Source organism: Merops nubicus, unplaced genomic scaffold (genome assembly GCF_000691845.1).
Source record: "Merops nubicus isolate BGI_N331 unplaced genomic scaffold, ASM69184v1 scaffold14249, whole genome shotgun sequence".
In the NCBI taxonomy this organism is placed as follows: Eukaryota; Metazoa; Chordata; class Aves; order Coraciiformes; family Meropidae; genus Merops; species Merops nubicus.
Window position 1 is genome coordinate 62,587 of NW_008630708.1, and position 15,382 is coordinate 77,968.

At 40.0% G+C, this 15,382-nt stretch overlaps 1 protein-coding gene across 1 annotated transcript in view; it reads left to right on the plus strand.

Moving 5' to 3' along the window:
* LOC103779754 (receptor-type tyrosine-protein phosphatase R-like) overlaps positions 1-15,382 on the plus strand; it is a gene marked incomplete at both ends in the record, with an annotated part of 97,303 nt that overhangs the window by 55,114 nt on the left and 26,807 nt on the right. The window contains 3 exons of the mRNA XM_008947399.1: positions 3,357-3,470; positions 6,968-7,123; positions 14,267-14,377. Coding sequence (XP_008945647.1) covers positions 3,357-3,470; positions 6,968-7,123; positions 14,267-14,377 — 381 coding nt within the window. The remainder of the gene's footprint in view (positions 1-3,356; positions 3,471-6,967; positions 7,124-14,266; positions 14,378-15,382) is intronic.

Genomic DNA, 15,382 nt, shown 5'->3' on the forward strand with positions numbered 1-15,382 from the left:
ATCAGTTTTCTATCCTAATCTCTAACCTTTATGAACTGTAGTCAATATAGTATCTAGGCATGCCATCAGAATGGCTCAATAATATTAGAACATTCAAATTTTAGACATTTTCTGCTGATGGGAAAAGTGATGACTCTATTTTTTCTTTCTCTCCTTTATTTTTTTTTTTTCTTTCTCTGACTAACTTTTCTCAACAAAAATTGTCACAGTCAAGAATTTGCAGAAAGGCAATTTTGTACCAGAACCTCAGGTCAGACTTAAATTTCAGTCACCTTTGAGAGGGCATATGCCAGAGTTTGAGAGTATAATGGCCCAAGGCGTTGCCTTCATCCCAGATCTTGATAGTGTCAGTATGGGTTATTGTATCATAACATTCATGGAATTGAGGGGGCCAATTGCCTTTTAGTGCTGAATAGGCATAAATTAGTCTGGATCTTGTCAGAAAGAACTTGGGAAAAGACTATAATCTTGCCCCGTTCCTATCATTTTCCATAAGCATCCAGAGTTTGCCACAGGATGCTCATGCTGAACCTGATGTGTCTCCAGTCTGGTCCACTCCTGCTTTATGCTTTTACAAATCTAGTACAAACAAGGGGGAAATAGAGAGCAGAGATCACGTTTGTGATGTGCTGCTCACTCTAAAGCAGGTGTTCTCGGGGTCCCACTGACCGTTTCTGTACATCATCTTTCACTGATTGAATTAGAAATGCCATTATCAAAGTGTCAAATTCTGGGTTGCTAACTTTCCTCTTGATAGGAAGAGGCAAATGCACTCTGTTGTGCTGCCTGATGTAGAAGAGGGTGGCCTATGTTACTCTTACTTAATCTTTATTGTAATTGCCAAGGAGCTAGGGCTTTTCACAATAACACCAGCAATTGAGAAGTAAGTCACTTCAATGGACAGCAAGGAACAGTTCTTATAAAAAATGTGAGTTTTTTCTTCCTCAGATACTTCTTGGGGGTTTTATTGATGAATAGTCACAAAAAAAAAATTCTTTATTGCTGTACAAGAAGCTCCCTGAGGTGAGGCTGAAGGACAAACTTCATCATACCTACTTAGGAGGTTTTCCTAAAAGGGTCCTGAAATCTCCAGCTGCAAGGCCAGATGAGCTTTCTAAGCAGGCTGATGCCAGACTGACAGAGCAAGTGCTGTGATCTTCAGGCTTCCCCCAGAACCACCAAGGACAGTATAGCTGTTACAGAGATGCACACGCACTGTGCAGTCTCTTATGACTCTGCTATAGAACATGGTGGACCAAATTCAGATGTGGTAGAAGGAAATGTGACTCTCCTGAAGATAACAGAGTTTCACCACATTCTATTGTCCCTGGATATGATGAACCACAATCCCAGCATACCAAATCTATAAGACCTTATAGGCTCTTTAAGATCTTCTGTTTCATCTGAAGCTAAGTATTTTCTGTCTGTTTCATTTCAGTGTCTTGATCAGTGAGCTCTTAACACACTATTTAACAACATCTCTATTAATATGATCTGATCCTTGGCTAAGCTATGTTTAAGTGAACATATTTTAATTCTATGCCTGCTAATTTTGGTCAGTAAGAACAGTTAGCGTTATCCCCATAATTCAGGGTCACTGACTTAGACGAGCAGTTGTGCACTCTTTATACCATCCTGATGGATCTCTGGGGACCCTTGTAACAACGTTCTTGTGTCAGCAACAACTCCCTTTTTCATTTACCCAGGATCCTCAGACCAGGCTGTTGGCTTCCAGTGTAGTGATGGCTTTACAGCTCCAGACAAATTCTCATCTGCTATGTTGATCAGGTGCACCATGGCCGGAGAGAGAGTCTGGGAAACAGAAGAAATGGTTCTGACATCTATTAGATCTCCATATGTCCCCTCTCAAGACATTCCTCTGTTTCGGTGACAAAGCTGGAGCAGTTTTGTAACCACTTAGGATGTCTAATTCAAGAAGATGCAAAGAGAAGATTTTGCATTTTGAAAATGCCAGGGTAGAAAGGGCAATGTAAATTGAAGATTTCGGTGATACTTCCAGCTGAGTTAAGGCTCAGTTGTGTGATAAAAGCAGATTTCAGATGATGTATCAAGACCTGACAGTCCCATTAGTGTAAAAAAAAATGAGGAAAAGGGAAAAAATTAAAAATGCTCAGTACTGATAGAAAAATAAAATTGACAGTGGAAAAGGAAAGCAAATATTTTATATTTTTACATCGTAACTTATAAATACTTCTGATAAATGAAGAACAGTCAAAATGTGTGATGATGGTTTCTTTTGAGAAAAAGATGGCCTTTCTTTCTAGATGATAACCATGTTCCCAGTGTGATGTCTGACCCATGGATATTTAATTTTCTTTATGCAGCTCTGGTTAGGAAGCAAGACTGCATGCTTGGATCCTCCGAGCCCCAAGCTGGCCTATGGCTTAATAGGAACTTTAAATGAAAAAAAACTTTTTCAGCTCAAGTCAACTGGCTTAGTCAGAATTTTCTAACTTCTGAAGTCAGAAGTTGCCAGAAATATTGGAATCCTTCTGGGACTGTCTAACATACTCCTTCTCCCTCTCTTCTCCACTACATATTGTCTGCAAAGGGGATATGGAAGGGAAGAGAGGGACTTCAAAGTACCACATGAAAGTATTTGCCACTAGGCATCGCATGAAGACCTCATATCTGGGTCTTCTTGGAAACTGGAGACTTGAATGTAAATTATTTCCTGGGTGAAATTCCACTGCCTTCACAGGAAGGATTTGAACTTGAGGAAATCTGTAAGTTTCACTGTGATCCTAACACAGAGAAAAAAAAATGCTTCTGTGATATAGTTGGTCTCTGATGAGAATTAGAGCATTTTCTGACTCACATGAGGAAGTTTTAGGAAATTCAAGTATGTGGAACACATCCAGAATGTTTCTTTTTTGATCTCAGAAACCGCTAATCAAAATTTAAATTGTATAATTTCACTATGTCTGACTCATTTTTCACCTACAGGGAGAAATGCTAAGGTAACATTCAAAGCAAATATTCATTGTGTAAATCCAACATCTGATTCTTTAAAGGTGAATTGATATTTAATGCTTGACTTTCATTTTTAATGTAGTAATTGTGTTATCTTGGACACTGTGACTTGTCCAAGGAATTTAGCCAAAACCCTCTGGAACCTATTCTGAATGTAGTTGAGGAAAGGTGGTACTTCACTAACAAGCAGCATTTAAGATGATTAAATTTTCCTTTGGATTTATTCTTTACTGCAATGCAAGTAGATTGCTCAAATTATCGTTCTGGGAAGAAAAACAATTAGTGAAGAGTCCCAGAGATCAGTCATCTTGAGAATTGAATGTGTGAGCCAGGAGTTCAAATGAACTGGTTTTCTTTTCCAGACACTGCAAATGGATGTAAACAAGCTGAATATCACATTGCTTCGGATATTTCGCCAAGGTGTGGCAGCAGCACTGGGACTGTTACCTCAGCAAGTTCATATCAACAGACTCATTGTAAGTACCAAAGGGCTGTGTATAATCAAATGTACCTGGTTATTTTGAATTCGCTTAAATTTATTTTCCTGTCACTATAGAAAAGTGCAATGAAATAGGACAGAAAAATACTTTTCCAATTTTTTTTTTAGACTGTGCTATAGAAAAATAGATCTACATTACAAATAGATCTACTTTACAAAATTATTTATATTTTCTTTTGAAAGAAAACCATTCTCAGTTACATTTTAGAGAAAAATTAAGTCAGATAAATCTCTTTTGTGTCCTGTTCATAAGCAGATTGCTTATTCCTTAGCTTTCATTGCAATGCTCTTCTACATCTCATTAATTAAGAAACACTTTCATATTTTGTTTCTCAAAGGTTTAATACAGCTGAAAAAATGTGATTCCACCCTTCAAAAACATTTTGAGGATTTAGCCCCAGACTTTCCATTAGTAAATGAAATGCTTTCTCACAATATTAATATTCATATTTTGCTATTCAGCTATATCTATTCTCAGACATAATCTTGTAGACTACAGCATCATATTTGCAAAAGAGGACAAATTTGCTTCTAGCAAAAAAGACTTTTTAAAAACAATTGTCATTGTATGATTTTCTGTGTGTGGTTAAAGCATACATTCTTTACACTTGTCTTTTTATGACAATTTTACCGTGAAACAAAAAAAAACCCAAAAGATCATGTGTGTATTGCTAGCTTTCAACTCACTGCAGAGGGAAAAAGAGTTATTTTATTTTATTCTATATGCAGGTTGAATATGAGGGAAGAAAACTGACAGGTTCAGCATGAAAGTATTTCCTGCCTTGATAGCTTGATAGGATTGTATACATCAGAAAGGATGAGAAAACTCCTTCAAATAATGTCTCTGTAAGAAAGGATCACACAAGAAGTAGAGCAGAAAAGATCAATAGGAATGCAATGCAGCCCTTTTCATGTTCTCCAGAGATGTCACTCATTCGTGACAAGTGATGCTAAGTCTCCATTGCTCGCTGCATTAACCAGAAAGAAAAAAGCACAATCAAATGAGAAATGCTGCAAAACTTGGGATGTGTATTTTAACACACTAAGTCACTTAGTAGCTTTCTTACTATGCTCTGTGGAAATTAGGTAACTAAGCAGAGGAAGTATGCTGTTTATTTTTGTACTGACTCTATAGCTTTTCCCTTTCTCATCTCATTTTTGATGTAAGGAAAGAGGTAATGTCATTTTGCACCTGCATATACAGCTCAGAATACAGTAAATACTATCAATTGGTTATTCTTCTTGACATCCGTAGAAGTCTGCTGTGAGCTAATATCTTAGTGATATAAGAAAGCAAGCAAACTTTTGCCCTATTTATTTGCTCTAAAAATCACACGGTCAAAATTCACAAGGGAGAAAAATATATACCATGATTCCCACTTCGCCTCTTTCTAACATGGGACAGTTCCTGTCGTGCAGAGTGCTGGGAAACAAGCAGGGTGTGGCAAAATTCATCTCACCTCACTTCAGCCTTGTCTAAGCTACTCATCTAGGCTCCCTGTAAAGCAGTATAGAGGAGGGCAACTGGAGGAGAAGAGGCATTGAGATCCTGATTATTTTAGGGTGGATTAAGTCATTCCCTAGAGATGCCAGGCTCTTTCCTCTCTCTGGAGGTAGTTTAGATACTGGAGTGAGGTAAGCTGACTCCCTGCCCAGTGAGCAGCTCTCAGGAGTGATCAGGAGCCTAGCAGCCAGGATGTGGTTGGGCACAGGGGGAGCAAAGGGCCTGCTAGTCTCTTACAGACAATGCACAGCATGCTGGAAAATACTAACTGGGCATTTCCAGTGTCTCCCTAACCTTTTCTGTATATCCTCCACCCATAAAGGTCTTTTAATAGGTGGAGGAACTACTAAACAGAAGAGGCACGAAACACTGGGAATGCTGTGTCCCCACCAAGCCTTGCCTTGCACCTTCCACCTATACCCAGAACCAGCCACCTACCCACATCAGAGTAGGATGGCAGCCTCAAATCAGCTTCTACAACTTGACAGAAGTCTCTGCCTTGAACTGATGCTCCAGACCTGTAGGTCTGTGTACAACCCTGCTGATCTGAATAGTCCCACTGAAAAATGCCCAGTCCCACTGGTAGCCAATGCCCTTACCATCAAGCAGGTGGACCAGTGGCACGTGTGATAACACAGAGGGCAGATTAAGTATAAATATATTTGAAAGCATCCTTTTCTGTGCAGTTCTACTTGTGAATGCTAAACTAGATATTTTAAGAATAGTAAAAGGTGTCTTTTTCTTCACTTCAGTAATGATGATGATGCATATTCAAGGTGAGGGGAAGGAGACAGGGGGATATCAGGGTTATTCTGGTTTGAACTGATCTCTCCCATTCCATAATGATGAACAGCAAATAACCAGACTGGTGAGGTTCTTGCCTGCACAAGCAGTCATGCAGGTGGTAGTTCCATGCTTACCTTGTGTGTGTGGAACCCCCCAGATCTGGACTCTGTGTCACAGTCTCAGCTAAGTTGTCCATAACCCTGGGGACCCACGTTCCCATACCCTATTTGGACATAGGCACTGTCTAGAGCATTGGTCTCAGGTGCTGTTCTAGTCTATCACAACCAGAGGAACCCTCTTGCAATCTCTCCTTTTGTTCCCTTATGACAGAGTGAGCGTCACTGATGTCTCTAATAGAGCACTCCTTGAGCTACCAGGACTGCATCAAATACACCAGGACAGGAATTAATAGAGCAAAGAGTAGGAATTCTCCATCTACCAATTAAATGTAAATGTTCTGGTCCTTTCATTTTGTTGTGCCATTTTAAGGAGTTCCACTGCAGTCAACTAAAGGACTTTATACTTTGTTGTGGTCTGTGTCTGCAATGTGTTGACATGGGATTAGAAAGCAGTGCCAAAATACCACAGCATTATACTAAGCATTCCTGTTTAAGAACCATCTTCTAAACCAGGGCTGCATTTCATCTCAGAACAGATGAATTATCTGCTAAAGTCCCTGCTGGAACCTTGACCCCGTCCCATGGCACCTCCCCTCACCATATTATATTGACCTGTCTTGTTTAAAGGTACTAGTCTCAAGAAGAGGGTACCATGCCAATAGTGAATGAGACAAAGCACATGTCCCTGTGTGGTATTTGCATTTTCTTGCAGGGTCAGCTGGGACTTAAGAAGTCAGGGAATAGCTATACTCTCCTCACAGATCTGATGGCAGCCTTTATATGACATGCCTTTGGTTTTGGAATTATAGTTAAAATCTATAGACAGCACACACTATCCAATCGTAGAGTCATGGAATATATTGGGTTGGAAGGGACCTCCAAAGGTCATCTAGTCCGACCTGCCTGCAATAAGCAGGGACATCTCCAGCTAGGTCAGGCTGCTCAGAGCCTCATCAAGGCTCTGAGGGATGCCTTGAATGTCTCCAGGGATGGTGCCTCCATCATCTCTCTGGGCATCTCAGACCCTTCCTATGATTCTGCTTTTTTTGTTGTTTGTTTTCCTAGGGGAAGAAGAACTGTGTGGAACTGTTTGTGTCCCCACTGAACAGAAAGCCAGGAATTTCTGAGGCGCTCCCATCTGAAGAAGTGCTGCGTTCCCTTAATATCAACATTTTGCATCAGAGTTTATCCCAGTTTGGAATAACAGAAGTCTCCCCTGAGGTTGGTTATCAATTTTCTAACTGTAGTTCCTTAGGGATTAAGCAGTAATTACATTCATGCTAGTTTTCAGGCTGAGGTTCGCAAGCATGAGGCAGGAAACGTATAAGTTAAGATGGCATTAATGCTATAAGGCAATTATACAGGTAGCCCTGTTTAATTACTTTAACAGCGCTTCATTAGGATATTTAAGCATTAAAATCCAGGTCCTTTTGATACAGCTGGGCTATGACTGAAATCAGAGTTCAGACCTAAGTATGCATCAATGGCCTTAAAGGAATCAGGCCTTACTTACTACACCCTTTAAAAAAAAATAAAATAAATCATCCATTTCAAAGCAGAGACTGCACTGCCGCCATCTCCATGGCATCCCAGACATTAGCAGTGAGATGAACATCTAATTCTGGGCTGACCACTTGGGCTATGCACAGCAAATGAAAAGAAGTGAAGGCCTTTAGGAAAGGAAATCACAGCTCGTAGCCATGGTCACATCACATTGCATTTTATTTAGTGTCTTAAAAGCTCTTACCTACATATAAAAACCCTCAGAACTCAGTGTGATGTCAGAATAAATTCAGACATGTTATCAAGAATCAACTTTTTCCATGGAAGCTCCCATTTTGAAGGACGTCCAAAAAAGTGGGTAAAAAGGAGAGGTTCTGATGAACTGTGTTTCCCACTATGGGTAAAGAGTTCCTGGGTTTTGTTACATCCAAACGTACCTTTGAGCAATTGCTGAGTTAGTACTGGCTGTTATGTTCATTTGTATATCTACTGAGTAGAAATGCTTTTGCTCATTTTAAATATTCTAACTCTGTTTAAGAATCCAAAATATGGTTTTGGTACAAAAAATTAAATATAAAACCAAGGCCAGCTTAATGCAATTTTACATGATCTACAACAGCCTCTTGCCACTATGAAAATGAGCAGATTCTCAGGTTTTAGCTGTTCTATTACAAAACAAAGCCAAGCAGTGCTGTCCAAATGTCAAATCAGGTCTTCATATCACCCATCAGCAATATGAGCTAAGCTTCCTTTGGGTCAGAATTTCCTTTGTTAGAGAAGCATATGAATTTGATGGTTGTGATAGATGCAATTATCTGTTCCAAGTAATTCAGTTACAAACAAGACTTCAGGTAGACAAGGGACAAGAACATATATGAATAATAGATGCATGGAGAAATGTCATCAAGCTATGAAGAGATGCTGGGAAAAAAACACGGCGCTGAACTAAAGATCTCATCTTGAGTTAGATACATTTCAGTAGTCTGGAGTGCTGATATTTGAATTTTCTCCCTGGAAAAACAAATGTAGACAAATAATTCAGGAAAGCATTATTAGAATGAATTTTGTGCAGACTCTAACGCTTTCCAATACTGTTGGAGAAACAGGAGATTATTTTAATATATCAGCTGCTAGCTAAGGCCCTGATCAGGAAACAATCTTGCAGCTTTACACTAATAGATACTCCTTTTGGATCTCAAATTGTTTGCATGTGTAAGAATTCACAGAAACAGCAGTTAAAAGACACGAACATATGATCTCTACTTGCTCAGCTACTAACTAGTTATTTACTCTTCTCTCAACTTGCTCTAAGAACCAATTGTGCCAAATAAGGTAGCAGCAAAGAAAATCAAAACAGGGCAACCTTTGAAGGAAGATATAGTTACACAAAGTTTTATATAGCTTGGACACATTGTTTTACCCATTGTGTGTGTGTACTCCTGAGCTATCAATCCTAATTAAATCATGAACTAATAAATTGTGCGCTCTTCCACCAAAAAGTCTGAATACTTCACAACCAGTACTAGATGTGCACTATCGGTGTAACTGTGCAGAAAGGAAGCATTATCCACATCTTTCTAGGTGGGTGGCTGACACAGAGATGTTAAGGGTGGAATTTGTCTCCTTTTTTATCTGCTTTTTTCAGTGTGAATTGCCTAAGGCTTGAAAGTCTACTCTCTACAGTAAACAGAAAGAGATGGGGTCATCAGGCAGTTCATCCCATCTCTGAGATACCTCTCCTGAGATTGCTTGACTGACTCTTTCTAACAATGCTTTCCTTAAACTAGACTCCCAGCTGTAGAGGGTTAATGGTGGGGAAGATTACTGTGTCCTAAGAAAACCAAGTTTATGTAGGAAAACCCAAAGGGAAAACTGAAGTCTCAACCCATGCGTTACAATAAACAGCAAAAGTCTCAGTGAGTGTAGGTGGCAGGAACTACATTTCCATTCATTCCAGTAATAATTTGCCAGTTCACATCTGCTGATGCATTAATCACCGATTGATCTTTTTCCAGTTAAATTGCCTGTCTCAAAATTCATATCCTAGTTTCTTACTCTGCAGTAGCCTAGAGAGCAGAGTCCCCATATGCCTTTGCTGTAGGAACCACTAGAGTCCTTTATTTCCTGTTGTAGGATAGGTTGTGTACCTCTGGGAATGTGAAAATTTAATTTAATGGAGTTGTTGCTATTTAAGGGATACATGGCAATGGCAATACCTTTCACATGTCCTTTCTCCCCCAATGGCCTGGTGCAGTTGTATTTGCTGGTTTTATTATGGTCTAAACTTTGTGTCTGATGTGGGATTTACGATTGTGTTCCGCTCCATGGTGTTTATCAGGGCCAGGAGCAGATTTCCCCAGAACAAACTACCAAATTGGTTCTTGTTGTTTGGGCTAAATTCAATGACTCAGACAGTTACTGTAGTGTGGGAAGGCTGACTTCTAAATATGTTTAAATTGTGCTCAGAGAAAAAACAGAAAAATACTACCGGATTTCAGAGCTTAGTAGAGTAGAAGAGAACTTGAAGTGGCTTTGAATGACAAAAATAACTGAAGTTACAGTAGGTAAAATAAGGGTTACTGTCTTTTGAGAGATAAGCTAACTGCCAAATGGAAGATGTTGCTTTAAAGGAGAAATTTCCAGAGTTCATGCCAAAATTACACAATCCCAAAATGAACCATTACAGCCTCCTTGCACAAGGCTTCTGTTGGTTGCCTTTGAAGTGTGTGATATTAACTTCTCAAAGAAGAAATCAAAGGGAGCAATCATGTGTGTAAAGCATACAGAAACCCTAAGTCATTGTAAGGACAAGTGAGCAAAACCAATAGCTTAGAAATTACAGTAGCTGAGACTGACAGAGGCACACAGGAACAAAGCAGAGCACAGGGACATGCTCTGGGATCAGGCAAGGGAGATTAGTGCTACACCAGCAGCAGGGACAGGAGCCCACAGGCCTGCCAGCTGTGGTGTGAAATCACAGCACCTTACTGCACAGGCGTGTGAGGGAGGGTCTTTGGGGAGGCTTTGTCACGGGAGATGCTAAGTGGTTATTATCCAGTGTCCTGGGTGTCTGAGAGGTCACCCACATGCCTGCTTGTTTTCACTTGGGGTGGAAGTGATTTCTTGGCTGTCGTTCCTAACCTGCCTTAACTGACATAGTTAAAATAGCAGAAAAAATAAAGCTACTCAGTGTGAACTTCAATGAACCCTTTTTGATCTTAAGTTCAGTCCCCAGATCCCTGTAAGCTTTCCTCTGAGCTCAGAACTACATTTTGCTATGCTTTCATTAGTGTTTCAGCCCAAGGAACTAATTGAGGTTAACTGACCCAATTTGCAAATTCACCTATCTTCCAGTGACAACTTACCTTTCCTGGCAGCTTCACAGATTTTACAGTGACTACTTCAGGTCAATGTCTCTCCAATTATAATCAAAAGGTGGCTGCTCATCTTACGTGTTTGTAGAAATAATTCACTAGCTTTCCATAATAAGACCAGAAAGGCCAAAGTGGATTTTTAGTGTCTTTAAAAAAAAAAAAAAAGTATTTTTGTAAGCACTTTTGTTCCAGTTTAGAGTAAAGCAGATACATGTTCTGGCACTCTTCAGTAAGGTTACTGATAGCATGGGATTGTTAAGAATACATTACTTCTTCCCCACCTTGAATTATGCTGAATTTAAGCTGTTTAAACTAACCCAGCTAATTCTGCCTGAATGACTCGCCTGCTTGTGGACATTCCTTAGAGAATGGAGTCAAACACTGGGGGATGATGTGCTTTTTCCCTAGCATTTGGCTATCCTGTGAGCTTATTTCCTGGGCACCAACGAGTGAGCATGGCAGTTGCCATCCCTCTTATCAGTGCTCCCAGACCGAGGAACAAAGTTCTGAATGAGCAGCACTGACATTTCAGAAAGCAATTCCCTATCATGGGTGTGAGACGACTCAGTTACTGTATGTCACAGCCTCTTCTGTCATTAGGGAGTAGATTAAGCACTAGTTCTGCTGTCCTGCAGTTAGATCCAGGGGAGCGACTTCCTTGGTTAGGTGAAGGCACTACTAAAGCATTTCAAAATGGTGCATCAGATATGTTTAAGCTGTAGCATACATTTCTTTTTACCCTTTTTACAGCATTTGTTAATATTCTTTGAACTTTATTTTCAGAAAGACAAATCAGGGAAAAATATATCCTGAGCGTACATACCATTAGACATCATAGAAATTAATTCTCTTAGTTATGTATATGAAGTCTGTTATAAAATATTCTAAGACTTTTGTGAAACTAATGAATTATAGTTAATTTAAGTCTCTCCTATTGAGTCAAAAAAAACCCCTATTAGTCGTTCATTTACTTTTTAGTGTATTTGTCCTTTCATTGAAGAGGTACAAAAAAGCCCTATTTACTCACTTACAAAAGATAAGCGTGGCCAATTCTCTTCAGCTCCTGCTTTTTATCTAGATTTCCTCCTGAGAGATCTAAAACATTGGAAAGCCATCAGGTAACTCGCCCAGGGTCAAACACTTCATTTGTAGCTAATGGCCCAGAGGTGCAGCTGCTGCTGTCGTGGTGGGATTCCTGTGGAGCTCAACAGGAGCAGTGCTGAGCGTGAAGCAGCTGCAGATTTGGGCTCTGAGCCAGGACTGGGACCTGAGTCCTGTGCCATGAGCACAGCAGAGCAGCCTTGATGAGCGCTGAAGTAGCAGACTGCGTGGAGAGCTGTGCCCTGTTCACGTGGCAACGCTGTTTGGGTATGTCTAGGAACAATTTCTGCAGAAATATTTGGCAAGATTTCTAGCTTATCTTTGAAAGCCCTGTTTAAGTTGTTCAATAAACACCAGACTGACACTTATAAGCCTTGTTAAACTGTCAATACCTGCAATACTTTTAAACTCAGATTGTGAAACACTGCCTGATTACACACACACACAAATGCACTGATTTTGCAAGGTCTGTTTATATAGTTTATCAGAATAGGATAGAGGATTTCCATTCTGTTGCCTTGGGCTATGACTTCCCGAGAAAACTCCTCTTCTTTATTATACTCTTATTATATTTATTATGAGAAAGAACTTCTTTACTGTAAGGGTTCCAGAGCACTGGAACAGGCTCCCCAGGGAAGTTGTGGAGTCTCTTTCCTTGGAGACTTTTAAGACCCGTCTGGATGCGTTCCTGTGTGACCTGCCCTAGACTAGATGGTCCTGCTCTGACAGGGGGGTTGGACTCGATCTCTGGAGGTCCCTTCCCACCCCTAACATTCTGTGATACTTTCAGTTCTCAGCCAATTCTGGTTATGCACATTCATTTTTTTAGCAAGCAAGTCTCTGTAAATTAACAAAGCTACCAAATAATTCTCTATATGTTTTCATATTATGGCAACATAATCTGTGAAGTTTCTTGCATCTACATTGAGTTCAATCTGCATTGTTGTGGCCCTTTAAAAAGCAAGCAGAGCACAAACCTCAGCTGAAAGGAGGACCGTGAAATCTATGTTTGGGTGCAGCATGCAGCGGGTTTTTGTCATCTCTTCCCCAGGCCGTGATCTCCTCCTTCTCATCAAACCTTTCCACAGGAATTCAACTTCATCAGGACTTTCTGGGTCTGGGAGGCTGGTGGACACAAGGAGTTTGCTTGATATATTAACTGTTCAAAAGAGCAGATTAATCTGTGTTTAAGCAGAGCTTGGAGTGTGAGGTACCTGCTCAAAGTGCAAGGGGTCATTGCAGTTACACAGGCCCAGTGCGCAGCCACTCATCTTTAAGCAGAGGAACTCTTTCCTTTGTGGAAAACTTCCAGTCCTTTTACAAAATGTCCCCAGAAAACCATCTGCAACCTTGAGCTGGGAAGACAACTCACTAGTTAAACAAGAAGTTTAGTTAAAGCCATTAGGGAATTTCAGCAAAAGGGAAACATCCGGACCTTGAACATGTACAGTGGAAACCAGAATTAAAGAAAGTAATTTTTACTCAGTCTGAAAACTGTACTGAAAGTACCCAATTAAGAAAAGCAAGTTGCTGAAGATTGGGAGAGCAATCATAAAAATGCAAGATGGTATAACTTATTCTAAATCATATATTGCAGTTAGATTAAGGGTGCACATATCTTATTTCTACTACCAAAACTGTATTTGGAAATATAGTGAAGTTGTGGTAATGGAATACGCCAGACAAGTCCCCACACCGCAGGAAAGCCAAAAATAAATGCTTTTACAATTATTATTATTTCATAATCCCCAGGAGTTCCCCAGTAGCTCTGGAAATTTTAGTGTGCACAGATGTTTTAGAAAGGTGCTATCAGCAGGAACCCAAAGATAATGAGATTACTTTCAGCATAATCAGAATTTTTTTACATAGGCACATGTAGGTGTGTGGGTACTCTAAAGGTGACAGTGTCAGGACCTCCCTGCTCACGAAGGCAAACCAGCCAGTCACCTGCTCTTTGCTCCTGTGTCAAGAATAAGCAGTGCCCAGGCGGGCGCGTGGGGCTGGAGATAAGCAGCAGGGAGAAGGAGGCAGGGCGAGCGGTTCCCGCAGCCCATGCGGGAGCACTGCCCTTTTACCTGGCAAGCCAGGTACTTTCCAAGAAAGACCACGAGTCTTGTTTACCTACCTTCAACCAGCCCAGGACTTCTGTTGGAGGATTATCTTAGCAGCTATGGAGGTCTTAGACTGTCTCATGCAACGTTAGGACCCCTGGGTGTTGTGCACGCAGGCACAGAGCCCAGGCGGGGTGCATGAGTGCCATATACTGTGGAATGTGAACTGTGACAAAGCTGTGGAGTGTCATTAATGGCTGACGAGAGCTAATCTGTGCTTGTTACTGTATAACTTTTTTTTCCTCTTCCTCTCTCTCTTTTATTGCTTAAAAAAGAAAAATGTTTTGCAAGGCCAGCATGAAGCAGACAAAATCTGGAGCAAAGAAGGATTTTATGCGGTCGTCATATTTCTCAGCATCTTTGTCATTCTAGTAACCTGTTTAATGGTAAGTTTCCTTTCTACCTTTTTATTGCCATTCTTTAATTCATGCTTTTCTCAGTCTGAACAATAGTGTTATATATTATTTACATGAGAGGTGTTTTCTCAAAACTATTAAACTCAGCTACAAGGTAGGAGTTGGTTGCTGTCATAATGCAGTGAAGCCATTTTGAAGAACAACTTTTCTTGCTATGTTTTGAGCCCAATTGAAGACTGTACCTGGAAGGAAGCTGAAGAAATAAATAACGGACTCTTAAATCTGCAGAGTAACTGTGTAATGACATGAGCGATGACTTCTCAACCTTGTTACTAAGGTCCCTAGATCCCTGAAGTCATGTTAGCTGCCTGTATTTCAGTTTTGTTGGATAGTAAAAACATCCTATTGACACAGTATTGCACAGTTGTTAGAGTGTGTGTTGGTATTCATGTACTGAATATAAAAATTTTGAACTGAAATAACTAGTAAGTACATGAAGGAGTGATCATGTTTTTTAAGAGTTTTGCCATTCACATTGTGTGAGTTCAGTGGCCAGATATGATGAAGATATTAATAAGAGCTCATATTTATAACAAAATCTTATTTAAGCTTTTAAAGTCTCCCTAAGATTTGAAAAGCACCTATTTTCTCACAAAAATTGTTGCTTTATATAATTTCTACTTCTTATTCATCTTTTTGTCTCCATGCCATCTCACTCAAAAATAGAAGGTTCACTCTAGGAGTACTAACTTTTCCTTAAACTTTTTACTTTGGAGAAGCAGATAAGTGAGGAGATAGAAGAGTGATCAGAGATACAGAAGACATGAAATAATTGGGTTTAATTATGACAGAGAGAAGAAGATCAAGAAGAAACATGATAGTTCTCAAACATGGAAAGATTTCTAAGGCTGTGGTAAGGAAGAAGATAATACTTTCTCCCCTGGCCACTGGAAAAGACACAAATTTTTTGAAATGGTGATTTGACTGACTTATTAGAAGGAACTTTATTATCACATGTGTCACTAGACCCTGGAG